A 26,534-nucleotide genomic window follows, 5' to 3' on the forward strand; every position below is an offset into this window, starting at 1 on the left:
TGTTTCTTTAATGCTGTTAGGATGAAGAGGCTACAGTATCCAATGTGACTTTGCAGCTGGAAGGGTTCATTCAGCATTAGAAAAGAGTTCTTCAACAAGTACCATGCTGATTTCCCAGAGTACTCATCACCCTCAATGTATCTATCTACCATCATATTCCAGAACAGTACTTAAAAAAAATCTAGGAAGGGTGTTAACTCATTCATAGTTCTACAGGAAGGAAGGCTCTTTCCTGCTCTTTTTAAAGCATGACTTTCACTGACAAGATCAGACCAGAAAAGGCCTCTCTGGCTGTAGGCCCAGACAATTTGACTTGCACTCAGCTTGTGCTGCCCTGGAGCAGCCTCAACAGAACAGAGCACAGGTGCATGCTGGGTGATCCAGCACTAGCCAATGTTTATGCTCTGTATTCTTGGCTGTATTTTTTTTTAAGCATTGGAAAGGAAATTTTAAACTACCAAGGAATTTATGGGTTTTTCTAGAAGAAAAGGTTTAAAGGGGAGGGCAGCCTATTTTATTTACAGCTGTGTCCCCAACAACTAAATAAGGTCCAGTTCAAGTCATTATTGGGCGATGGGGAAAGACTTATCCCTCCCCCTCCCTCTCTCTCCCCCTCCCTCCCTCTCTCTCCCTCCCTCTCTCCCTCTCTCCCTCTCCCTCTCTCCCTCTCTCCCTCTCTCCCTCTCTCCCTCTCTCCCTCTCTCCTCTCTCTCTCTCTCTCTCTCTCTCTCTCCTTCCCCCTTTCTCTTCCTCCCCCCTTTCTCTTTCTCCCTCTCCCTCCCTCTTCTTCCCTACCCCTCCTTTCCCTCCCTCTCCTCCTCTCTCTCCTTGGTTTTTCCAGATAGGGTTTCTCTGTGTAAGAGCTCTGCTGTCCTAGGGCTTGCTTTGTAGACCAGGCTGGTCTTGTGTTCACAGAGATCCACCTGCCTCTGCCTCCTGAATGCTGGAATAAAAGGTGTGTGCCAACATCCGGCATCAGTTTCTTACTTAAAACATCAAATTGAAATTGCATGCAACCTATAGATAAATTTTGGAATAATTATCTTAGTAACATTGAATATTCTAATCTACCAACGTGGGCTAATTATTTAGATTTTCTTTAATTTCTCTCAAGTGTTGTGTTTTTTAGTGAAGAATTCTTTGCTTATTTTTATTTCAGGTTGTGTTTGAGTTATATAATGTATTTCAAGTAAGAGAGCTTTTGCTGTTTATTATATGGTAGCAATTGGTTGTTTTTTGTTGGTTTTTTTTTTTTTAAATACTAAACTCGTACTGTGTGGTCTTGGTATAGTTTTATACTTTTTTTTTTTTAAGAATTTCCATATAACTCTGTCTACTGAAGTTTTTTTTAATGTACTTTTTCACTACATGTTCTGTACTCCCTCTTTCTTCCTTACTGCTCTTTTAGAATCTCCAGTATAAGAGACGGTAGATAGCATTCAGTATTTCAGTGTTAAATATACTGCTGGCTACAAGTGTTCAGTAAGTAAATATCTTTTGTCATAATAAAGATCCCTTCTGCTTTCAGTTTGTTGAGAGTTTACCATCATGAGTAAGTCTTGAATTGACTGTCAAGTACTTTTCTTTGCACATATCAAAATTATCCTAGTTTTCTACTTTTTTAATCAATAACGTGAAGTACTCTGATTAAATTTTAAATATTAACCCAGCCTTTGTTTCTAGAGATAACTTGTGGTTTTGATTATTTATCTGTTTTGTAAATCAGATTCTGTTTGACGATATTTTGAAAATATGAGGGTCTATATTTATGAATGCCATTCTGTAATTTTCATCTTTGCCAAGTTTGAGGTTTATAGCCTAACCTTATAAAACAATTTAATGAGTATGCCTCTTTCTATGTCCTGAAATGGTTGTATAATTTTAATGTTTTATTTTTGGTTTTGGTTTTTATTTTTTGGTTTTGTTGTTGTTTTGTTCTGGGCATTGAAGCTTGCTTTCATTTCGCTTAACATGGGGCTTACTAAGTTATCCTGGCTAGTTTTAGACTTCTTCTGTAGTCTAGATGGGCCTTGAACTTCTGTGTGCTGCCCTGGCTCCCATTGCTGATGATACCAGCAGGAAGAGTATGATATTTTTAATGGTTTTGAAAGGGAAAGAAGTCTGCTTTTTTTTTTTTTTTTAATTATTTAACTTCCAGTGCTTTTCATTTCTTGATGAAGATTTTATTTTCTACTTTGTATCATTTGCCTTCAATCTGAAAGCTTACTGGCCATTTCTGTGACATAGATCTCCTGGAACCTTTGTTGTTGTTTTTCTTCTATCTGAAAATAACCTTGTTTATCTTTCATTATTGAAGGCTATTTTTGGTTAGGAATAGGATTTTGTGATATATATCCTATTTTTTTGTTTTAGCACTTTAAAAATGTTGCTCTGCTGATTACTGCCTGTGTGTTGGGTTGGAGAGTTATTAGTTGTTTACCACTCTACTTGGCAGTGTGAACCGAGGAGAGCCAGGCCTAAAAGTGAGGTTGTCTAAAGTCTCAGCCAATAGCCAACTTTATTCAGAGCATCAGACAGTTTATACTCTGATGGTTACAATACAAAGAGTCACTCGAGTAAAGTGTAGATTCTCAAGGACAGCTGCATGTGTCAAGAACAAGTTATTCCATAGAAGCATATGCATAATAGCTGAAATAAACTCACTCTTATCTGCTGCACCTGGGAGGAGCATGAAAACCCACTCCAAGAGCAATTCTGTGTTTTGAGGAAACTGAGGTCACACCTTGTTTTCTTGGAATTTTCTCACAAGTGCTCAGAATACCTCTCGAACAACTCCATTCTTGGACAGTGTTCTGACAGTAGTGATTCCAGTGGTTCCGGTGTGCACCTGTGTTCAAGGTACTCTTGAGTTTGAGATTTAGCAATTTGACTGAAACAACTTTTGTATCCTGTTGCAGCTTCTTGACCGTGAATGTGTTTTGCTTGCCTATTTGGGAAAACTTTGAGGCCCTTGGTTGCATGGATTTTTTTATTTATTTATTTGTTTGTTTGTTTGTTTATTGGTGCCAAATTTTCTGGTTGTTTATATATGTGCATGTGTGTACATATGTGTGTGTGTGTGTGTGTGTGTGTGTGTGTGTGTGTATAGTTCCAAAAGAATGCTTTTAATGTAAATTTTATCACTCCATATTTCTACAGTGTGTCTGTGTGTCTCTCTGACCTCACTTCTTACCTCTTGTTTCCTTTATTCACTATGCTTCAGATCTGTTGGGTTTCTTTCTTTTCCACCATGTGCCACTTGCTTTCCTTTGTACTGGATCTTCTCTTTCCTTGAGTGGTCTTCCCACATCTCTGTGTGTGGCTGCTTTGGGTATCTATATAAATTACCTTCTGACTGTTCTATCTACCCTATTCCCTCAAAAGACATACATCTATTTCAGTTTCTTTATTGAGATAGTCATATACCATAAAATCCACTCATTTAAAACATCTTGCTCTTATGTATGTGTAATTGTTACCACATTAGTTTTACACATCTATGCTTTACACATTTGTTATTTTTCATAATACCAAAGCTGTCTGGTGAGTAACATGTGCTCAGTAAACTTCCTGAGTAAGTTAGTTCATTAAGTCTGGCATAATATATTGGAGGCATTAGCCTCCATCCAATAAAATGCTAAAAAAACATTCAACTAAGTTAATCTCTGGGCCTGTTCCCTTATCATAGCTGTGCTATTTTTAAGGCTCTCTGAAACAGCAAATAGCCTAATATGTATTTTTAAGAGTTATTGAAGGAAGTTTTTTTTAAGTATGTGGGTTTTTCATATAAGTACAAGTCATACATTTCCTTAAATGTTATCATTTTCTGCTTACCTTAGCAGATGTACAGAAAGAGAGTTTCCTAGAACTACTGTTTTCCTATCTTCAGAAATCAGCTAGACACTGTTTATATCTTGAAATAGATTATAGAGTAGCTAGTACTTGTCTTATTTGTTAATTGAGGATAATAGTTATGTGGCTATTTCTGAAAAAGTAGGTGTTCTTTTTCTCTGACTGCTTTTGATATGGAATGTCATTTCTGAGCCTCGCTGTTTCATCTGTATAGGCTTTGCTGCGGCCTGGAAGAATTGATAGGATCATTTACGTGCCCTTACCGGATGCAGCAACAAGAAGGGAAATACTGAACCTACAGTTCCACTCAATGCCAGTCAGTAATGAGGTTGATCTGGATGAACTCGTCCTCCAAACTGACACTTATTCAGGAGCAGAGGTAAGATAATTCCCCTAAATGCAGGTGTGGCTCAGAGGTGAACACATGCTTAGCATGCAAAGGGTCCCGGGTTCAGTCCCCAAGCACACACCCACACCTCACACACCCCACATTCCCCAAAAAGAAAAAATCGTGGTGGAAGGGAAGCAGTAGCTCATAAACAGAAGCTGCTTGCTAACACCTGTTTTAAATTACTGTGAACCATCAACTCTTAAAACAAGAAACCACTAAATCACATTACACTTTACTTGACCTCTGTTGAATCTCATTGTTTATTACCTGGCTCTGATGATTTTTTCAAACTGGTCTTCAGTGTACCATATAGCACAGTAGGAGGAACACTGTTACTCGAGGAAGCCGACTCCATTAGGCTCTCTGACTCCAGTTTCTAGCTAGTCAGCTAACATACTTTACTGAATTTTGGTTCCTTGTGTTAAATTACCATTTGAAAGAGTAGAATAGATTCTACAGCTATTTTCTAGTGGATATTAGGATATCATAGACATAAAGGACTTTGTAAAGAAATAGTATTATTTTTTATCATTGTGGACAATATCATTGTGGACAATTTCAACTATTCTGATCTACTTTTGATCACAAAGATTATCTCAAAAAACAGTGAAAGAGACCATCTGCTCTTAACCTTGAATGAATTCTTGGCAATAACTGCAAGACCTAAAAGCCCAAGACCACTTTTATGTATGGAAGATAAGCATTTTTCTTCTCCTTAGAAAATCTTCCTGTTAACAAGTAATTATGTAACTTTTCTACATGCACCACCACCACCCCCCAGTACTGGGAATTGAACCCAGGTCCTCATGCACACTAGGCAAGGACTTTACCACTGAACCATATCCCCAGACATATATATATAAGATGTCTTATGAAAAGTATATGCCATATACTGCAGCACAGATTTAGCTTCAAAATACCACTGAAGTGGATTTTACTAGTAATTTAATACTTTAAATAAGAAATTATATATTCTTTTGATTGTGGGTTGCTAGTAGGCAGGAGTTCCATACTCTGTTTTATCTGCTATTTTCATCTAACTTTTGTAAAAACCGAAGTGATAAACACATAATTAGGCAAATTTCCATAGAGTTATCTTTAGTGTCTCATGCAGTCATAGCAAATATCACCATAAATGTCACATCTACTTTATGCTTTGTCTTACGAGCTGTGGAAAGCAGCTTAGGAAGCAGTTGAGTGCACTGACCTTAGTCCCATTTGAAACAGCAGTCTTTATGATCACCCCTTTGCATGGTCATAAAGTCAGAGTGAGCATGTAGTTAATATGATGGAGTACTCCAGCATTTCTAAATGGGCTGGCATTGAGTATATAACATGTCAAGTTATAACAAAGAACAAGGAGAAGAAACTATAAATCCCTCATTTGAGCAAAGTGGAAGAGTAGTTAACAGGGTGTTAATGTGCCTTTCATATTGAACTAATTCATGATAGTCAGACTTTGCTATAAAACAGAAGTAAATGCATGTGAGATTTAATCTGGCTGGGAAAAAAAAGTTGGCTCCAGCAGTTGTACTAGCTAACAAGTGCTCATATAGTACATGTTTTATTCTGTCTAAAACATAAGCACATTTGTGATCAGTTTTTATATCCAATTTTCTATAAATTGACACAGAAAAACAATAGTAAATTCTATGTTTCCTGAGTTATATTATGATGTCCCACAGTGCTCAGGCTTTGGGAAGGCCACTCTGACCTCATTTAGGTGTATATTATAACTTCTAAGGAATAGTAATTTTACCTCACAGCTGTGCCCTCTTAGTTCTGAGGTATCCATTTTGGAAGAGACTGGCTTCTTCCACAATGGGGTATTTGGTGGGATGGGAAGGTAGGTTGTCTGTCTGTCTGTCTGTATGTCTGGTTGGTTGGTTGGTTGGTTGGTTGGTTGGTTGGTTGGTTGGTTGGTTGGTTAAAAAGTTAAGCAGTTCACAGACATATTTAAAAAGAAATATTTTTTTAAGTTTTAAAACTGATAAACAGGAAATTTAACAGTCAAAATTTGAATGTAGACCAAAATGTAAGATCTCATCTTTCTCTTTCTCTCTCTTTTTTTGTCTGTCTTTTCATCAGAATGACAACAGTGCTACAGTGTTTGAAGGCCAAAATTAGGTTTGATTTTTTTTTATAGTAAAATGAATTTAAGATGATAACCTCAGTCATCTGATACTGCAGACAGTACTTTGTGAACTCTGTTGTGATTGATTTTCTCCCTAGGGTAAGGCCATGGTACAGTACAGAATGTGTTTACAGATGCTTGCTAAAGTGGGAGGGGGAAAAAAGGCTTCCGCTTGTCAACGGGAGCTGCCCAATGAAATTTGAACTTAAATAAGATTGATTGTATTTGACTGTGTATCAGCCACATGAGAGGTGGAGATGAGAAAATTCCTGACACTTAAGTTGCATTTTTGAAAATGTTTAAGTACTGTTAACATTTTCTTCGTTTCATTTCTAATTAAACAGTGTAGCTGTGGTTGAAGTGAAGATGCTTCTCTTTTAGTGACTGGGATTGGGCAAGGTTACTTTGAAACAAGTGTCTTCATTTGCCCAATCAGTGTCGATCCCTTAAAAGCCTTGTCATGAAGCAGACCCTGTAACTGCTCTGAGACACTCATTTTCCCTCCTGGAGAGGACATACAAAATGAAGCCTATTGGAAGCCACAGAGGATCCTATAGGAAGTGCTAGCACAGCAGTTCTCCTCCTGCCGGTTGAAAGACCCATTCACAGGGGTCCCCTAAGACCATTGGAAAACACAGAGATTCACAGTACAGTTTGTAAGGATAGCAAAATTACAGTTATGAAGTAGCAATAAAAATAATGTTATGGTTGGGGGTCACCACACAAGGAGCTGTGTTAAAGGGTCCCACCGTTAGGATGGTTGAAAACTACTGTGCTAGCAGAAGGAAATGGGACATGGTCAGCTGTCTGGGAGTCTGTCTCCAGCTGCTAAGTTCCTCTGGAAGGGTGTGTTGTTTAGCTTTTGGCTGCCCTCTGGTTCATGGGACAGTGTTGCCTTAAGCAGATGGAAATTAAGCTTGGAAGGAAGAAATGCTTTTCCTGTGGGGGCGGAGGGCCGAGCTGTTTTCTTTCACTTTGATTTTGTTTAAAGTTGGTTTGTAGCAGTCAGCCATTCTTTTATGAAGTTATTTGGCTAGTTTTGGAAACCTTTTATCTCTGACATGTAAACTAGAGCTGACCTCCTTTGCTGTTTGTGATAAGAGATGATTTCCTCTGTTTTTGGAAATGGCTAGTGCAGACCAAAGGCCACTGGCTTTGTGGCATTGGTTGAATTCTTACTTGTGTTTAGATGTCACCTTCTTTTCAGTGGTTGTCCCAGTAAGGGGCATTTGTAAAAATGGTTTCCCAAGTTAGAATGGCTTCTCAAGGTTTTTCGGGTTGATTGATGGTAAAAATGATAAGCACTTAGTAGAAGCCACAAAGCATGCTTCCAGTCTTAAGTTTTGATTATTTATTCATTTGCTTATCTGCTATGGGGTTTTTGTTTCTCGAAACAGGATCTTGCTATATAGTCTGGTTGGCCTGGCCTGGAACTCATTATGTAGCCGAGGATAGCTCCAGGGCATAATAATTCTGCCTTCCAGTGCTTGAATTGCAGGTGTTAGCCTCACTATAGGCCTGACTTGATCTTTCCCAGGCTGAAGCTAGTACTAAGCTCCAGTTACCCTCTCTGAGGTTCTGAGCTCCCAGTCATCCAACAGATCACAGGTTTGAACTGGTGGTTCATGGACTGCCCAGCTGTTAACAGGCAGCAGCTTAGGTGGACTGGGTGACAGACATTTTTCAACCCTATCACTGTGACACTGTGATAAGTCAGGGAGCATCTGTATTTCTGAGTCAAGTATCAGCTGTTCGTTTTGTAAATACTATAGACAGTGTTTATCAAGATTTACAGCTTCAACTTTCTTCAGAGATAATAAAGTGGCAGGATGGCTTGTGAAAGTTTGGATGTTATGTTACCTATGAATTGACTCTGGCTTCCAGTGGATGTTATTAACTCCTTGTTCCCTCAATTATAAAACTTTTGCATGATTGAAATTGTTTTGAGGCTTAAATGGGATAACAAATGTAAGAGCATGAAGAAGCAAGCCTGGCACTCAGTAGAGGGCTTCCTTTTGCTCATTCTGCTGCTTCTCAGTTTAGTATTTGTATCAACCGCTAAAATGTGAAATGATATTGTTACTACATGGTAATATATTTCGTGTTGACACATACCTAGACAAACTTTTCTGAAAATGATAACTATTTGCATCATTCACTTTATAGTTTTTTAAAGCTTTAACTTCTTTAATAAGCTGTTTATCCTTGTTTTGATATTTAAATGATATATCTTATCTAAGAATCTGTTTTGTAGTTTATGCTCCCCTGGGGTCTAATAAAGGTTCCTTAAGTTTCCATACCTACTTTACATGGGTGGGGGCCTCAATGGGTGGGCGTCATTATTTCAAGATGGTTCTGTTCACCATGAATAAGCTGTGGTAGCTGCCAAAAGGAGAGCCTGGAGTTAACTTTCTGTCTCACTGATGTTCCTGTTAGCCTCTTTCTCATAGAGTGAAAATAGGAACAGTTAACTGCCAGTCGGAATAGATGTACTTACCCTATCAGAAGTCTCCTGTGGTAGCACTGCTTACCACATTTAAGTCAGAACCCATATCTGAGAATCTGGGATGCATTTACTGTTTATCTGGCCAGTCTGCCTAACAACACATCTAAAATTGAAACAAGAATTGAGCATCAGGGCAGGAAAGCCTTTGTGTGTCTCAGGCTGTCCACTCGTGCTAGTAGAAAACAGCTGCCTTCAGGGCCCATCTCCACAACGCTCAAAACACATCAGTGCAACACCCATCAGCCCTCTCTCTGAATCTTCTCCCAGCCCTGGGGAAGAGCCCTGTGAAGATTCACTGCCATAACCAACCAACATTTGAGATCTCCTTTAATCCTGTCTGTTCTTCCTGGAGCTTTTACCCTAGAGCCTGACACCAGAATTTCAGTGTTCTTTCCTCGCTTGGTCTGCTGACGTCACTAGTATGTCTTCAGAGCATTATGAGCACCTCCCCCACAGTGGCCTTTCCTCTCAGCTGCTGTACTCTTGTTTCATTTGTTCACAGCCTTATATATCGCCCCTGAACTTTCTGGACAGAGGCTAGGTCTGTACCTCTCGGTATGGATGAATCTTACCTCATTTTCCAACAAAAAATATTGGTTGGCTTCATCACTTATGAATATGACACTCTGTGGTTTTGTCTTTTCTCACACGTTATCTGAGTACCCTGCCTCCATGTAAGCAATCTAAAGAGATGGCTCAGAGGTTAAGATCACTGCTCTTCCAGAGGACCCAAGTTCAGTCCTCAGCACCCACATGGCAGCTCACAACTGCCTATAACTTCAGTTCCAGGGGATCCAACACCCTCATACAGACATACATGCAGGCAGAACACCAATGCATATAAAATAAATAAGTAAATCTATTAAAAAAGAAACCAGAGCTAAGCAAAAGCAACCAAAAATTAGATCTTGCCTTGCTTTTGAAAGATTCATGACTTCTTCATGCCTAGGCCTCAACAAAAGAATCTCTGCAGTTGTTTGGTACCCTTTGGCCTAGCCAAACATTTTATGAAGTTTTGCCTGTTATTGTGATAGCAATTTAACAAACTTAACATATATGAAATGGATTTACTATTTATTCAGTTCAGAGAAGACAGAATATACAAACAATTCTGTACTGACACGTTTGTAGCCGGCCAGCTCCTGAGATGTGCACAGTGAGTGCTGCAGGAGTACAGAAGGGGGACTGACGAGCTGGCCATGGAGGGGATGGTGGTTGTTTGTTTTGTTGCTGGAGCTATTGTGACAGCTTCCTTGGAAAACAGAAAGCTTATCTATCACTTAGTACATGTAGTGTATTTCAGTTCTTTTCAGCCTTTAGCTGACACCTTTGTATAAGCACAGACTTCATGTGTAGAGAAACCGCTGTCATTTTTGTCTTGTTCACCTTCATGTCAATCATATTACTGAGCACATTACCTTGTATAGAAATGATCAGTGTTCATTGAGCAGATTTATATTTTATATTTCAGGTGGATAAAAATACACTGTGGCTATAAAATTTGCCTTCTCAGCCCTTGAGGGTAAAGAAATCGTAACTATATTACCACCTCAAACCTGTCTTGGGTACATAGTACCGCCATGGATTGTCAGATTATTTTAGAACATGTGTATAGAATATGTATAGAACACAAACTTTGAGTATGTCTGTGGCAAAGACTTTATTTGAAGCCTTGATGTAAAAGAATTACAAAAGCATTTTTCGGCGTAAGAAGGCAGCATTTCAGTATGCTTGCATACTGAGGATAGATATGTCAGAATGACTTCAGCCAGTTTGCCTTCCTCTCCTCACTCACCCTTCTCTCATACTTTATGGTCTATATGTTAAGTGAACAAATATGGTAAAAATTAAGACCCATCTTAGATGTTAACTATAGTATGAGTTTAAATCATTTCTCTCTTCTAAGATTTCTCATCTTTTAATAAGGAGAGTAGGATATGGTCTATATGATCTTCTTTAGTGTTAAAAATATGATTCCATGATTAAGATTGTCATTCATGTGTAGGAATCCATTAGGAGTTTGACTGAAGGATGTTTGACATGGCTGTGCTTATCTTAAGATGCTTTTGGAAACCAGTGTTGTAAATATTTCTTGTGTAGCTTTTCGATCCCCATTATGGCACCAGGCGAGTGAGAGACTTAAGAGACAGTGCTCTATACTCATACTTCAATGAAAGTCTCTTTAGGAAACTTCAGCACTTTCACACTATGGTTTGAAAGATACTGGAATAAACAATGTTGTAAAATAGAAATATGCAGCAGGCAACTTTTTCCTTATAGTCTCTTAGTTAGGAAGTAAATGAAGGTTATTATATTGTTCATTATAACTTCATTTTTAAACTTAATATATTGTGATTAATGCCCAGTTCTTAGAGACTTTTTTGTATTTCCACATCTCAATTTTTACTTAATTTGGAAAGAACACACCAATTGAACTTTCCTGGGACTGTTTATACCATAGCAAGTCACCTTCCAGAACACTTTGTGCTGCTATACCTGGACTACAGACTGCTTGGCAGGTGTTTAAACTGCTGTCATCTTTCAAGAAGCATTAGTCAGAAAGGAAGTGGATGTCGAATGAGCAACAAGCTGAAAACAGCATTTTATAACCAAATATAGAAACCCCTCTGTAGGAAAGTCTATCCCAGCAACAAATTAGTCAGAACCTACCCGACAGGCTGCTACCTCAAGGCTTGTGTCCAAGGTAAACCTGTATCTGTGGAGGATTAAACTTGTGGTGATAATGACTTAGCTTTTTAATACTCACTCTTGTTTATTTTGTGCCAGATTTCCTAGTTCTTCATGCTGGGTCTTCAAAATTCTTGAACAAACCACTTAATGTATACTTGCTTCTTCATCTTTAGAGGAATTATAAAATTTGGGAATTGTTTCAACTTGAGACCCTATGATTTCTCTTTTATGACTTATAAAGTTGTGTTAACTCTGTGACACATGCGTTTGTATGATCAGTTCTTTTTATTTGATTTTCTGAGGTGATGGGAAGCTAATTTTCAATTGCATTTCTAATCTTTTTATATGAAATGCAGGCCCCCATTTTATATGAAAACTGATATTTGTGTTAAGAAGACTTTTTTTACTGTGTGAAATTGTAAATACATAGATTATGGAATGAAGAAGTTGTAAGACCAGACACCAACCAAACCTGCCCCACAGGGCTCTTGTCAGATTCAGCTGCACAGTTCACATAGAGGTGCTCTTCTTTGTAAGCACAGGGCAAGTGTTCCAGGACTAATGTTTTTATAATCAGCAAATCACATTTGATCTCTATAATACTAAACATTTACAACTTATATAAGCTTTCCATATTTTATCTTAGAATTTTTAAATATTCATAATGATTTTATGATTTTATATATTTTATTTTCTGTTTTAAGTCATTAAGCTTATATATCATAGTTGAATGCAGTATTTATTTCAGCTGTTTTTTCAATACTTTTGATGCCTAGTTTAGTCTTTCCTTGTTAAAGATAGTAATATTTTCCTGGGTGGTGGTGGCGCACGCCTCTAATCCCAGCACTTGGGAGGCAGAGCCTGGTGGAGTTCTGTGAGTTCAAGGCCATCCTGGGCTACAAAGTGAGTTCCAGGACAGGCACCAAAACTACACAGAGAAACTGTGTCTCAGAAAACCAAAAAAAAAAAAAGTAATATTTTATTTCTCAAAAGTAAAAGTTAATGTTTCTTTATAAACTATATTAAACATCCCTCTTTCAGCATATTTTCAGGGATTCCATTTTACTGACTTGGAGTTTAATTTAGTTCTCTTTTTATGTAAGTCTTTCTAAATTAAGAAAATTATTAACTTTAGAAAACTGAGGATTTCTGATTCTAAAATGGTTGTTTAGAAAATAAGCATTCAGTTACAGCACCCTTCTTTTAGACTGGGATTGAACCCTATGTCCAGGGGCAGGCACAGAGTTGTAGTGCTGAGGAGAGAAAACACCCCGTTGTGTGGTGGTTACCCCTTGTATGTGGGGCATTCCATCGAAGTGTTAGGAAGCTCCTCCAGCGGGCATTTGGAGTTGTATCTACTTACTCTAGAATGTAATTTTGCCTTGAGCTAGTAAGGACTGGGCTTATTTCCTTTTACAGAGCTTCCTTTTACGTTTCTTCATTGTCATTTGTTTATATTATTTCTGGTGCTCTTTAACACGGGTTGGGTATCCTTGTTCTAAAATGCTTGGGGCGCCTGGGAATACCAAATATTATTTGTGTTTGTAATAGTTTCTGTGTGTTAACTGGACCATTAGATTCAGTGCACAGGCTGCTTTGCTGTCATGGGAAGTCCTCATGAACGAGGTTTTTCCTGTCTCTTTTCAGAGTGCATAAGTTGTCACCCTTTTGGCATTTGAGCAAGGTATTCTTTCAGTTGTTGCAAAAGTTACCCCTTCACATAATCTCACTCACTTAAAAGGAGCTACAGGAACTGCACACAGGGCCTTAGTGACAGGACACTTCTTAACCAAGCACAAGGCCCAGTCTGATACAGTCCTAAGAAAACGAAAAATAGATGGCTTTCTTTTTTAAGAAAAACAGAACAAAGGTTTGTTGTTTACATAGCAAAATTAAGTAAAAGATTCACTATGATCCGTGCACTGTGAGCTGTAGTATGTTGAACTTTTTTTGTTACTCTGGTAATGACCTGAAACATAACTGTAGATGTGGAGAATTCCGTACATTTACCGAAACCTAATCTGTCTATAAAGCTCTGTCTAAATAGAACTCTGTGTGTCAACTGTCCTTATAAGCTGATCACCCTGGAACATCATACGTTTTCTTTTTTGGCAATGAATACTTAAGATACATGTCCTTTATGTTTATAGTTATACAATAGATACACAAAAGCAGAGTTAAGTGAAAGAGAATGTTTATGTAGTACTTCACAGGGAAAGTCACAGGGTGAGTAAAAAAGAGGTCTCAGTACCTAATTACGAAGTTTTCTTGCCTTTTATCTTCCTAAGGGTAATTGCTCCTAAGAATTCCCTGTTGGCTGAATTGAACCCTTACAGAATTTGTACTGAAGCCCTTCTTCCTTCTCTTAATTGTGTTTAAACATAGGACCTATAGAGGGGTGCCAAGGTTAAATAAAGCCATAAGGGACATCAAAGCAGCACTTGGAAGAATACAGTCAGTAAGAAGCTCTCTACAAGCCAGATGGGAGGCCTGACCAGAAGTTGATCATGCTCACACTTGATCTCAGTGTTCCAGCCCCAAGATACATGAGAAATTAAATTCCTGCTGTGGAAGTCACCTTGGCAATGATAGGCAGTCCTCGGTGTCTGCAGTTTGGAAAAAGATCCCTAAGACATGCAAATAGTTCCAAAATGCAAAACGTGAATTCATCGTGCTCCAGGCACTGTGTTGACTCTAAATGGAATAATAGAGGCATACCTGCTATGATCTTCTGCCCCTCCACAGAGCCTTGGACTTCCTCTAGTGTTTGCTTGAGCAGTGATTTCTTGATTTCCTGCGTGTGTCATGTGTTGTTAGACCTAGTATGGTTGTGTCTATAACTGAACACATACAAACTTTTTTCTTGTAATTTTCCTCTAAAACAGCACCATATTAACAATTTTGTATATCATGTTAGATATTGTAAGTAACTTAGAGATAACTTATCCAAGATATGCATAGAGTATGTATAAACAGTATGCTTTGATAAGGACCTTAAGGATCTGCAGACCTCAAAGGCTCCCTGTTGCTGGAGGGCTTCTCTCCAGGTTCCACCAAGCCCCGCAGTCCCACAATCCACGTATAAAATAATCACTCAGATGCTTATATTATTTATAAACTGTATGGCCGTGGCAGGCTTCTTGCTAACTGTTCTTATATCTTAAATTAACCCATTTCTATAAATCTATACCTTGCCACGTGGCTGGTGGCTTACCGGCGTCTTTACATGCTGCTTGTCCTGGCCGTGGCTGCAGTGTCTCTCCCCCTTCTTCCTGTTTCCCTAATTCTCCTCTCTCCTTGTCCCGCCTATACTTCCTGTCTGGTCACTGGCCATCAGTGTTTTATTTATATAGAATGATATCCATAGCACTTCCCCTTTTCTTCTTTTTTTTTTAAAAAAGGAAGGTTTTAACTTTAACATGGTAAAATTACATATAACAAAACAATTATTGAGCAAGAATTACAGTTACAATATTAAAGATGTCCTATCTATTTTATATTTGTAAGTTTAAGGTTTTATATCTAACTTGTCTTTTATCATAACTGAGGAAATTACAGCTATCTAGTCTTCAACCACATCAAAGACCTCAGAAGATTGGGGGTTCGTGTCCCTTCGTGGTCGCCAGTTATTGGAGAAATTATTTTGGCCACTCCACGTAGTTAAAAGGATATTTATTTAATGGCGTAACTCACAAATTAAGTAATAGGTAGGTCGCAGGGTCTGGGGAAGGTGTATCGCAGTCCAGCGGTGTTCTCCGGAACTCTGTACAGTCCACCTTCACCATTCAGCGTCCTGGCACAGAGAGAGCGCACAGAGAGAGAGCTGGCCCATCCAGCTCTCGGGTCTCCCGGCGCCTCCCCTGGCCCCGCCTCGTAGGCGTGACAGTTGTTCAAACTAAGAGAATTACAAGCACAAATCATTGTGGTGATCATGGGCTAGTATATAACCTTTGAAGGCCTGCCATAGGTAATCTGAAGCTGACCAAACTGACCTCACCTTGTAAAGGCTGCATAACCTTTGAAAACAGTGCCACAAACAGAAGAATGTGACTTTAAAACATGAGCTTGTGGGTGACAGGTTCAGACCATAGCATTCTGCCACTAGCCATCACAAATTCACATAATCTGAACAGTTCCAGTAGCGTTCAAAAGCCTAAAGTTTAAAGTCTCTTTTGAGACTCACGGCAAACTTAGCTGTGAGCCTCTGTAAAATTAATAAATACCTACTTCCGGTGTACACTGGTATAGAATAGTATTTCTATTTCAATAGAGACAAACAGGAAAGTAGTAAGAGAAGACTGGACCAAAGCAAGGCTTGAAAAAGCCAGGAAAACATTAAATCCTGAAGCACCGTGTCCAGCTTCCAGGGAATGTGATGATATTGAGAGCTGTGACAGGCTTGGGCAGCCTTATCCCTATAGCTCTGGCATTTGTAACATATGTGGACACTCTCCCAGGACAGCCCCACTCAGTGCCTACAGTTTTTCTTGGAAAACATTCCAGATTCAATAGAATCTCCATTGCAAATTCAGCTTCACTCTATTGTCATAGCTTCATGTATAACCTGCTTGCAGGTTTCCTGTAAGGAGTCTAACATTGCTCCATATTGTCTGAGCTCCTAAGCCTTTCTTGAGTCTTCTTAATAACCCTGTGTGTATGTATGCTATGTGATGCCTTCAACACCAGTACTGTGGGAATGGCATCAGCTCCAGAGCCCTCTTGGACCACGGTTTGAGAGCTTGTGTGGTTGGACTGGGAAAGCACTTCCCTGGGCGGTGTTCTGTTCTCTCTCTCTCCTTCCCCCAACCCCCAACCCCTGTCTCTTGTCTGTCTGTGTCTGTCTCTCTCTCTCTCTCTCTCTCTCTCTCTCTCTCTCTCTCTCTCTCTCTCTCTCTCTCTCTCATTCATTTTTTTGAAACAGGGTTTCTCTGTGTAGCTTTGGTTATCCTGGAACTCACTCTGTACACTAGGCTGGACTCGAATTCACAGAGATCTGCCTGCCTCTGCCTTCTGAGTGCTGGGATTAAAGGTGTGTGCCACCACCACGGGCAAAGTGCTCTCTTTTTAAACAGTTTCCTAAATGAATTTTCTACTTTACCATCCTGAAGTGTTTAATGCATATCTAGCTTTCAAGGCACTTTGTCCATAGTTGCTTTGACACAACTTTTAATGCTTTCATGATGCTTGTCTAACCAAATAGAATTGTTTTCCCCCCACATCTGTTTACTTCTGATATTAACAGTAAACCTGCGTAGAAGCTTCAAACAATAACTATTCTGTAGATTTGAATTTTCTTCTCTCATGTCAGTTAGTCCATTATTGTTTAATTCGGCCTCGTTCAGATTTTCAGGACACAGGCAAAACACAAATTACTAGATAGAATATAACATCCCTGGACCTCTAATCCAGTTCCCACCAGACACTGTATCAGTAGTGTTAATGTCCATATTTCTTTAACATTCTGCTCTAACAAGCTCCCACCAGAATGGCCCATTAAGCTCTGGAGGCTTCTCCAGTCCACATGTAAAAACAGTTGTAAATTTTTCCTGCAGGTTAATTCTAAAGGCCGAAGAACCGTGGTCAGGTTTAGTGACCATCACAACACCGCTTCTCTGTTACTGGTTTTCTGTAATAGTTAACCTTTTGTGCCTCTGTGACTGTGATGCCAATCAGAATCAACTTATGCAGGGAAATATTTATTGTAGCTCATGGTTTTACAGAGAGAGCAGAGTGACTAGAGGGAGAGGCTGGGTCTTCCAGTGACCTGCTTCCCCAGGCGGAGCTCCCACCTCTTAAAGGTTCTACCTACAGCCTCTGAGTAAAGCACTAACTGGGAACAAGGGCACCAGATTCCAACTATCACCATGCTATTTATTATCAGCAAAGGACAAGAAATTATCCACCACCACCCCTTTTTCCCACTGATATGCTTTTGTAATTTGAAATTTCTGTAAGAGATTCCTATCTCTAAAACATGTGTTACACTGAAACATTAGAGTTTCAGTCTTACATTAAAGATAGATCATTATTGGGTAGCATTGGCTGTATGTTTAGGCTTACCACAAAATTAACGGAGAACCTCTAATCTCCCACCTTTCCCTAGTTGTAAGTTTTTTAATCTGTATGTTATATTTATTACAGTTGGTGAGCATTATTGGTGTTGTAGATCCTTAGGATCTTGACAGGTGCACCATATAGAGCAGCTTTGCTGCTGTGAGAATCTTGCATTATGGCATTATGCCTATTTGTCATCCTTCACCTGCCCCGATCCCAGACAACGGTTGTGGTGTTCATTTTTTGGCTTTAAATGTCGGTGGCGCCACCATTTGTATGATGTCATCATTAGAATCTTTTTACTTAGTCGCTTGCACTTGAAGATCTTCTGTGTTATTTGTGGGTAGTATCATTCCATTATCTAGCTGTACCAGTTTGTCCATTGGCATATTGGAGGACAACTTGGTTGCTTCCAGGTTTGGACACAGGCAAATAAAGTTGTTCTGAATGCTTGTGTATGGGCCTGTTTTTGAACCTACAGTTTGGACTCTTGGGAATAGATGCTAAGAAGTCCCTGGGTTATATGATAGAGGAGGGCGGTTGTTTCCTGATGAACTGTCTTCCAAAATTCCTGCACCATTTTACATTTTTAGCAGCAGTAATTGCTGCTTTTGCTCCAGGTCTTGCCACCTTTGCTGTTGTGGTGACTTGGATGGTAAGTGTCTGATTAGTGCTATGGTATTGTTGGCTGTCGTTCTCCAGTGACATGCTGTGAAACATCTTTACATTTGCCTGCTTCCCATCTGTGTGTCTTCTTGGGTGAGGGGTCGCTTCAGAGATTTTGCCTGTTTTTTAAATGAGATTTCTTCTCTTGTTGAGTTTTAGACTTTGTATTTCATATTCCAGTTCTTTATCAGGAATATATAATGTACAGATTCTAGCCCAGTCTGGCTTCCTTTATTATCTAGTCTTTCTCAAAGGGGAAATTAATTTTAGTATCACTGTAGTTACCCCATAGCTTTTCTTCATTTATAAATGTGATAATTTATAGCTTTTAATGTTAAGGAAACTGATTTTCACCTGAAGAACTATTACCTGAGAAGTAAACCTTCACACCTCCCTCTTTTCCCTTCTAACTATGCTACTGTATAGAGCAAGCATTTCTACCTACCTAAATCACTGGGTCTCTAAATTAGGCAAATGTGATGCTTTGTGTATAGATCACATTCTGCACAAGAGCAGCCATGTTTTAAAATACAGAATAATTGTTCTAGTGGGCAACAGTAAGAGGATTTTAAATTAGGTACATTATAGAGAGAGAGGAAGTGGGGGGGGGGACTAGAGCCGAGAACCATGTTGTGTCACCTTTTGGTGACACAGTGGAAGCTGGCACTCTAAGCTCTGCTGACTTGTACCTGTTAAGGCCTGGTTTACTCTTAACACTCTGTATTTCAACGTCTCTGTCTTGAACGAAATCATCCCTGAGAACCATTAGAATTCTCAGTCTTGTTTTTAATTTGAATTCTTCTTATTACTTTCTTCAAATTTCCTACAGGAGTATTTATATCATTTTCATCTCTCCCTCTCTCCCCTCTAAGTCTTCCAGATTCCTCCTTCTTGAATTCATGACCTTTTTGATAATTATTGTTACATATATACAATTTTTTCTGTCTAGTATTTGTTTCTTCTATTATGCATTATTTGTTTTTTATAATAGTGTCAGAGCTAATGTTAGGGGAATTGTCTACAGAAATCCTAGATATGCCCTATTTTAAGATAATAAGGTCAAGCCAAGTAGGGTGGTACACACTTAAATCCTAATGTTCAAGAGAATGAGGCAGGAAGAACATGAATTCAAGTACCTATTGAGTTTGAGGCCAGTCTCTTTTTTTAGAAATAGTAATAGTGAATAAGAAAGAAAAGGGGGTGCTGATATTTAAAGGAAGTACTTTATCTTCTACTTACTGAAACCTAAAAGAGAATTGAGAAGTATTAGTGACAGCACCTCTTGATAATGACTTTCATTGCTCCTCCTCTAATAAGCTTTGTTTAGGATCTTCAGAGTTCAGTTGCTGCCTTAAGAAGATAGCTTTCACTTCCATAGCACATTAAAGGTGGGAACTTCTGCTGGCTTTACTTTTAAGGCAGTCTGCATTTCTTTCTTCACTGTGGATGAGCATCATGATCGCTGATGTTTTTCTGTAACATTTTAAATGATGTGTACCACCACCCTGATCCACATATGGTTAGTTTTTTTTATTGGGTGAGGAACACGGGGATATTTAGAGACATTGCAGCTTCATGGAACTCTGATTTTGAATCTCCCCCCCCCACACACACACACACACACACATCTTCCCTCCCAGAAAGCTATCTGTGTTCATCTGCAGCCTAAAATAGATACCACTATTCATCATTCTTTAATGCTTACATGATGTTCCCCAAGCCATAGATGCAGGAGCTATGTCCATTAGGAGATGTGTCCATTAGGACTGGGCTCCCCACATTCCGTTCATCTTTGCGTGGTGTCCAGTTGTGGTTTTCTACAGTGGTCTCCATTTGCTGTAGAGAGGAGATCCTTCAACAAGATTTAATGGCTACACTTACTTGTGGGTATAAGGATAAAATTTAGAATGTAGTTAAGGAATTATACTGATCTAGCAAAGTGGTAGTAGTAAATTCTCTTCTAAGATCCATGACCTCACTAGCCCTGGAGAGTTGGCTATGTTTCTAGTACCAGGCATGATTTCCTTCCTGTTAAGTGGGCCTTAAAGATTTAAGTCTACTTAGACAGCTGGTGGTTGGTTACCAGAGTGCCTCTATTGTACTTTAGTGGATATTTTGCCATGCTGGTCATTGTACTGGTTTATAGTTATCACAACTAGGTAGGACTATTAATTACTGCCCTCCCTTGGCAGCTTACATAGTATTTTCTGTTACAGGGGAGGCTATACAATGGAAAGGAGACTTTCATGTTAGATAGAGCTCTAATGATCCAAGTCTTGTTTCCTAAGTGTGTGGTGTCTTCAGCAATAGGGGCTTACCTTCAACCTCTGAGAGGCATCCAAAGGCCCTCAAAGGCCCTATATTGTTTTAGGAGCCATTTGGATACTCTGACCACTTGAGAGGAGGTCTCTCATGACTGGTAGTTGGGTTTTTGTTAGTCTGTGGTTATTGTAAGGGGCGGGTGTCATTGTCTGAACTGGCCATCTTTTGTAGCCTGGCAAGGCTTCCAGTGGTGAGACTCAGTTGCCTTTATTTGGGTTGTTGGCCAGGAGGGTCCCGTGGAGATCCCTAAGGAAACCAGGCTGATGCTAGGACAGAAGGCTGCTTTGTTATACAATTCCTCATAGTTATTTTCACAGGTATCTCTCCAAATATTCAGCCCAAAGAGAGACTGAAAGAAAAGAACATACTGGTTGTTGCTTTTCCTATGTGTTCAACTTTTCATGGTATTCTGAATGTTATATATTCAGCTGAAATGTTAATCTGTACTTCCACTTTTCATTTTAACATAGATAGTAACATCTGAAACTATGATTCATTGTTCTCATTGTACTTTGATCAAGCTTCAGGTTAAAGTATAGGCACTTGCTCAAAGTTGTAATTCTTTTGTTTGTTTGTTTATTTGTTTGTTTTGGTTTTTCGAAACAGGGTTTCTCTGTGTAGCTTTGCGCCTTTCCTGAAACTCACTCTGTAGCCCAGGCTGGCCTCAAACTCACAGAGATCCGCCTGCCTCTGCCTCCCGAGTGCTGGGATTAAAGGCATGCGCCACCACCGCACCGTTGTAATTCTTAAAAATTTTAGGTAGGGCTATAAAAGATGGTCAGTTCGGATTCTATATCCTCCATTACTAGGAGTCCTCACTAGGGTCTCCCTCATAGATTCCAGGAAGATATCCACATCACCCTCAAATGGTCCCCAATTCCAGCAGTCTCCCCATACTCACTCCCTCCACCCCTCCCCATCTGATTCTTCCAACCCCTATCCCCACCTGCACCCAATCTACCTGCAAAATTTATTCCATTTCCTATTAACAGTGAGATCCATGTGTATCTCTCCCCACCCCAGTCCTCCTCTTTGCCTAACTCCTCTGGGTCTGTGGGTTGTAGCTTGATTATCATTTACTTAACAGCTGATAATCTACTTATGAGTGAGTACATACCGTATTTGTCTTTCTGAGTCTCAGTTACCTCAGTCATTTTTTTCTAGTTGTATCCATCTAGTTTGTATCCTGCAAACTTTATGGTGTTAATTTTTTAACAGCTGAGACATAATCCATTGTGTAAAGGTGCCACATTTTCTTTATCCATTCTTCATTTGAAGGATATGTAGTTTGTTTCCAGTTTCTGCCTATTAGACCCAAGAGTGTTATAGTTATGTCTTGAGGTAGATCAAGTCCCAGTTTTCTGAGGAACCACCATTTTGATTTCCATAGTAGTTGTACAAGTTTGCACTCCCACCAGCAAGGGAGGGGTATTCACATTGCTCTATATCCTCACCAGCAAGAGCTGAAATTTGTGGTTTTGATCTTAACATTCTGAGAAGTGTAAGATGGAATCTCAAAGTAATTTTGATTTGCATTTCCCCGATGGCTAAGAACATTGAACATTTCTTTAAGTGTTTTGCGGCCATTTGAGTTTCCCCTATTAAGATTTATCTGTTTAGATAAGTCTATACCCTATTTTTAAATGGATTATTTGGTGTTTTTGATATCTCATTTATTGAGTTCTTTATATATTTTGAATGTTAAACCTCTGTTCAATGTGGAGTTTGGTAAAAAATCTTTTTCCATTCGCTAAGCTGCCTCTTTGTCTAATTGATAGTGTCCTTTGCCTTACAGAAGCTTTTCAGTTTCATGAAGTCCCATTTAGTAATCATTTATCTTAGTGCCTGTGCTATCAGTGTTTGCTGTTCAGATAGTTGTCTCCTGTGTCAATGCGTTCAAGGCTATTCCTACTTTCCCTTCCATCAGGTTCAGTTTATCTGGATTTAAGTAGAAGTCATTGATCCACTTGGGCTTGAGTTTTGTGCAGATTGATAAATATGGATCCATTTACATTCTTCTACATACAGCCATCCAGTTTGACCAGCACCATTTGTTGAAGATACTTTCTTTTTTCCAGTGTGTATTTCTGGCTTCTTTATGAAAAAAATCAGGTGTGTACATATGTGAATTTATGTCTGGGTATTCAATTCCATTGATCAATGTGCCTATATTTATGCCTGAACTATGTAGTTTTTATTACTCTAGCTCTGTAGCACAACTTGAAATCAAAGATACCTCAAGCAGTTCTTTTATTTTTCAGGATTATTTTAGCTGTCATGGGTTTTTTGTGTTTCCGCATCAAGTTAGAATTGTCTTTTCAAGGTCTGTAAAGAAGTGTTGGAGTTTTGATGGAGATTTCATTGGATCTGTAGATTGCTTTTGGTATGATGGCCAATTTTACTGTTAATTCTAATGATCAATAGATCTTTTTATTTTCTGATATCTTCTTCAATTTCTTCCTTTTGAGACTTGAAGTTTTTATCATACAAGTCTTTCACTTGTTTGGTTAGCGTTACCCCAAGGTATTTTATATTATTTGAGGCTATTGTGAACAATGTTGTTTCCTTGATTTCTTTCTCAATCTGTTTGTCATTTGTATGTAGGAGGGCTTCTGATTTTCTTGAGTTAATATTGTATCCAGCCACTTTGTTGAAAGTGTATATCAAATGTAGGTGTTCCCTAGTGGAATTTTTAGGGTCATTTATGTATGCTATCATAACATTAGCAAATAATGATACTTTGACTTCTTCCTTTCCAATTTGTATCCCTTTTATCTCCTCTGGTTATCTTACTGCTCTAAGTACTATATTGAATAGATAATGCAAAGTGTGGACAGCCTTGTCTTGTTCCTGATTTTAGTGGAAACTTTTGAGTTTCTCTCCATTTAATTTGATGTTGGCTAGAGGCTTGCTATGAATTGTTTTTATTATGTTTAGGTATGTTTTTTGTATCCCTAAACTCTCCAGGACTTTTATCATGAAGGGGGTTGGGTTTTGTCAAAGGCTTTTTCAGTATCTAATGAGATGATCATGTGGGTTTTTTTGTTTTCTTTCAGTTTATTTATATGGTGGATTACATTTACTGATTTCGCTATGTTGAACCATCCCTGCATCTCTGGGATGAAGCCTACCCGATCATAGTGGATGATCTTTTGATGTGTTCTTGGATTCTGTTTGCGAGTATTTTATTGAGAATTTTTGCATCTGTGTTCATAAGGTAAATTGGTCTGTAATTCTTTCTTTGTTGAGTCTTTTTGTGGTTTGGGTATCATGGTAACTGTGGCCTCATAAAATGAATTGGGCAATGTCCCTTCTGTTTCTATTTTGTGGAATAATTTGAGGAGTATTGGCATTAACTCTTTGAAAGTCTGGTAGAATTTGTCTAAAACCATTTGGTTCTGGGCTTTTTTTTTTCTTTTTTTTTGCTTAGACATTTAACGACTGCTTCTAATTCACTAGGGCTATATGTCTATTTAAATTTTTTTTCTGATCTTGATTTAACTTTGGTAAGAGGTATCCATTGAGAAAATTATCCATTTGTTTTAGATTTTTCCAATTTGTTAGATTACAGGTTTTTAAATTATGTCCTATGATTTTCTGGATTTCTTTGGTGTCTATTATGCCCTCCTTTTTGTTTCTAATTTTATTATTGGATATTCTCTCCATCTTTTAGTGAGTTTGGATAAGAGTTTGTCTATTTTGTAGATTTTTCTCATATAACCTACTCTTTGTTTGGGTGAGGTTTTTTTTTTTATCTTTGTATTATCTATTTTATTGATTTCATCCCTAAGTTTGATTATTTCCTGCCGTCTACTCCTCTTGGGTGTGCTTACTTCTTTCTGTTCTAGAGATTTCTAGAGTTAAGTTGCTAGTATGAGATCGCTGCAATTTTGTTGTTGTTGTTGTAATGTAGGCACTTAGTGCCATGAACTTTCCTCTTAGCACCAGTTTCCATGTGTTCCATACATTTGGGTATGTTGTATATTCATTTTCATTGAATTCTAAAATGTCTTTAATTTCTTTATTTCTGTCTTGACCCATTTTTTTTTATTCAGTAGAGAGTCGTTCAGTGTCTATGAGTTTGTAAGCTCTCTCTTGTTTCTATTGTTGTTGATGTCCAACTTTAAACCATGCAGGAGGTTACTTCAGTTTTCTTGTGTCTGTTGAGACTTGTTTTTTCTAAACATGTTATCAGCTTTGGAGAAAGTTCCATAAGGTACAGAGAGTAATTTTGTATTTCGATGAAATGTTTTGAAAATATATGTTAGGTCCATTTGATTTATAACATCAGTTAGCTCCTGCATTTCTCTGTTAAGTTTTTATCTGGATGACCTACCTATATTTGAGAGTGGTGTATTGAAGTCTCCCACTGTCAGTGGGTGAGGGCCTATATGTGATTTAAGCTGTAGTAGTGTTTCTTTTATAAAAGTGGGTGTCCTTGTGTTTGAGGCATAGATGTTAAGGATTGAAATCTCATCTTGATAGATTTTTTCCCTTAATGAATATGCAGTGTCCTTACCCATTTCTTTTGATTAATTTTGATTTGAAGTCTGTTTTGTTAGATATTAAAATGTCTACACCAGCTTGCTCCTTGGAGATCCATTTTCTTGTAGTAGTATTTTTTCCTAACCCTTTACCCTAGTGAATGTCTATCCCTAATGTTGAAGTATGTTTTTATATGCAGCAGAAGGATGAATTCTGGTTTTGCCCCATTCTGTTAATCTGTGTTTTTTTATTGGGGAATTGAGGTCATTGATAATGAGAGATATCAATGAACATTGATTGTTAATTCCTGTTACGTTGTTATTGTTCTTGTTCTTGTTGGTAAGTAGGGTGTGTGTGTGTGTGTGTGTGTGTGTGTGTGTGTGTGTGTGTGTACTCCCCTTCTTTGGGTTTTACTGGTATTAGAGTATTTCCTGTATTTTCATGAGTATAGTTTACTTCCTTGGTTTGAATTTTTCCTTCTTGCTCCTTCTCTAGGGCTGTATTCATAGATAAATATTGTTTAAATTTGATTTTATCATGGACTACCTTATTTTCTCCATCTATGGTGATTGACAGTTTTGCAGGGTATATTAATCTGGGCTGACATCTTTGGTCTCTTCGAGTCTGCATCTCATTTGTCTAAGCCCTTCTAGGTTTTAGAGTTTCCATTGAGAAGTCAGGTGTAATTCTAATAGATCTGCCTTTATGTTCCTTGGTCTTTTTCCTTTGCAACTTTTAATATTCTTTCTTTGTTCTGTATGTTTAGTGTTCTGATTATTATGTTTAAGGGGACTTTTTTTCTGATCTAATCTATTTGATGTTCTATATACTTCTTGCACCTTCATAGGCATCTCCTTCTTTAGGTTAGAAAAATTCTCTTCTATATTTTGTTGAAAATACTTTCTGGGCCTTTGAGCTAAGGTTCTCTGTCTTCTATTCCTATTATTCTTAGGTTTGGTCTTTTCATGGTGTTCTAGGTTTCCTGGATGTTTTGTGTCAGGATATTTATAGATTTAACATTTTCTTTGACCAACCATTTCTTCTATTGTATCTTCAATGCTTAAGATTCTCTTCTTACCCAAAAAGAAAAGGAAAGGAAAGGAAAAAGCCAGGCAGTGGTGGCATACGCCTTTAATCCCAGCACTCAGGAGGCAGAGCCAGGCGGAGCTCTGTGAGTTCAAGGCCAGCCTGGTCTACAGAGCGAGATCCAGGACAGGTGCCAAAGCTACATGGAGAAACTCTGTCTCAAAAAAATAAATAAATAAATAAAAGCTAAAAGAAGAAAAGAGATTCTCTCTTCCATCTCTTGTATTATGTTGGTCAAACTTGTCTCTGTAGTTAATGTTCACATTCCTAAATTTTTCCTTTCCCGAATTCCCTCAGTTTTTGTTTTCTTTATTGTTTCTATTTCTATTTTCAGGTTTTGAACAGTT

At 38.4% G+C, this 26,534-nt stretch overlaps 1 protein-coding gene across 5 annotated transcripts in view; it reads left to right on the plus strand.

Moving 5' to 3' along the window:
- Spata5 (spermatogenesis associated 5) overlaps positions 1-26,534 on the plus strand; it is a 183,177-nt gene that overhangs the window by 130,781 nt on the left and 25,862 nt on the right. For 2 of the 5 annotated variants that reach the window (XM_028889823.2, XM_028889822.2), the window contains exon 15: positions 4,067-4,231. In XM_028889823.2, the coding sequence (XP_028745656.1) occupies positions 4,067-4,231 (165 nt within the window). Of the gene's footprint in view, positions 1-4,066; positions 4,232-6,331; positions 6,371-22,543; positions 22,650-23,672; positions 23,712-26,534 lie in introns of those variants that run through there. The other 3 variants (XM_028889824.2, XM_037206555.1, XM_037206556.1) reach the window with 3 other exon arrangements.

Source organism: Peromyscus leucopus, chromosome 6 (genome assembly GCF_004664715.2).
Source record: "Peromyscus leucopus breed LL Stock chromosome 6, UCI_PerLeu_2.1, whole genome shotgun sequence".
Taxonomy (NCBI): domain Eukaryota; kingdom Metazoa; phylum Chordata; class Mammalia; order Rodentia; family Cricetidae; genus Peromyscus; species Peromyscus leucopus.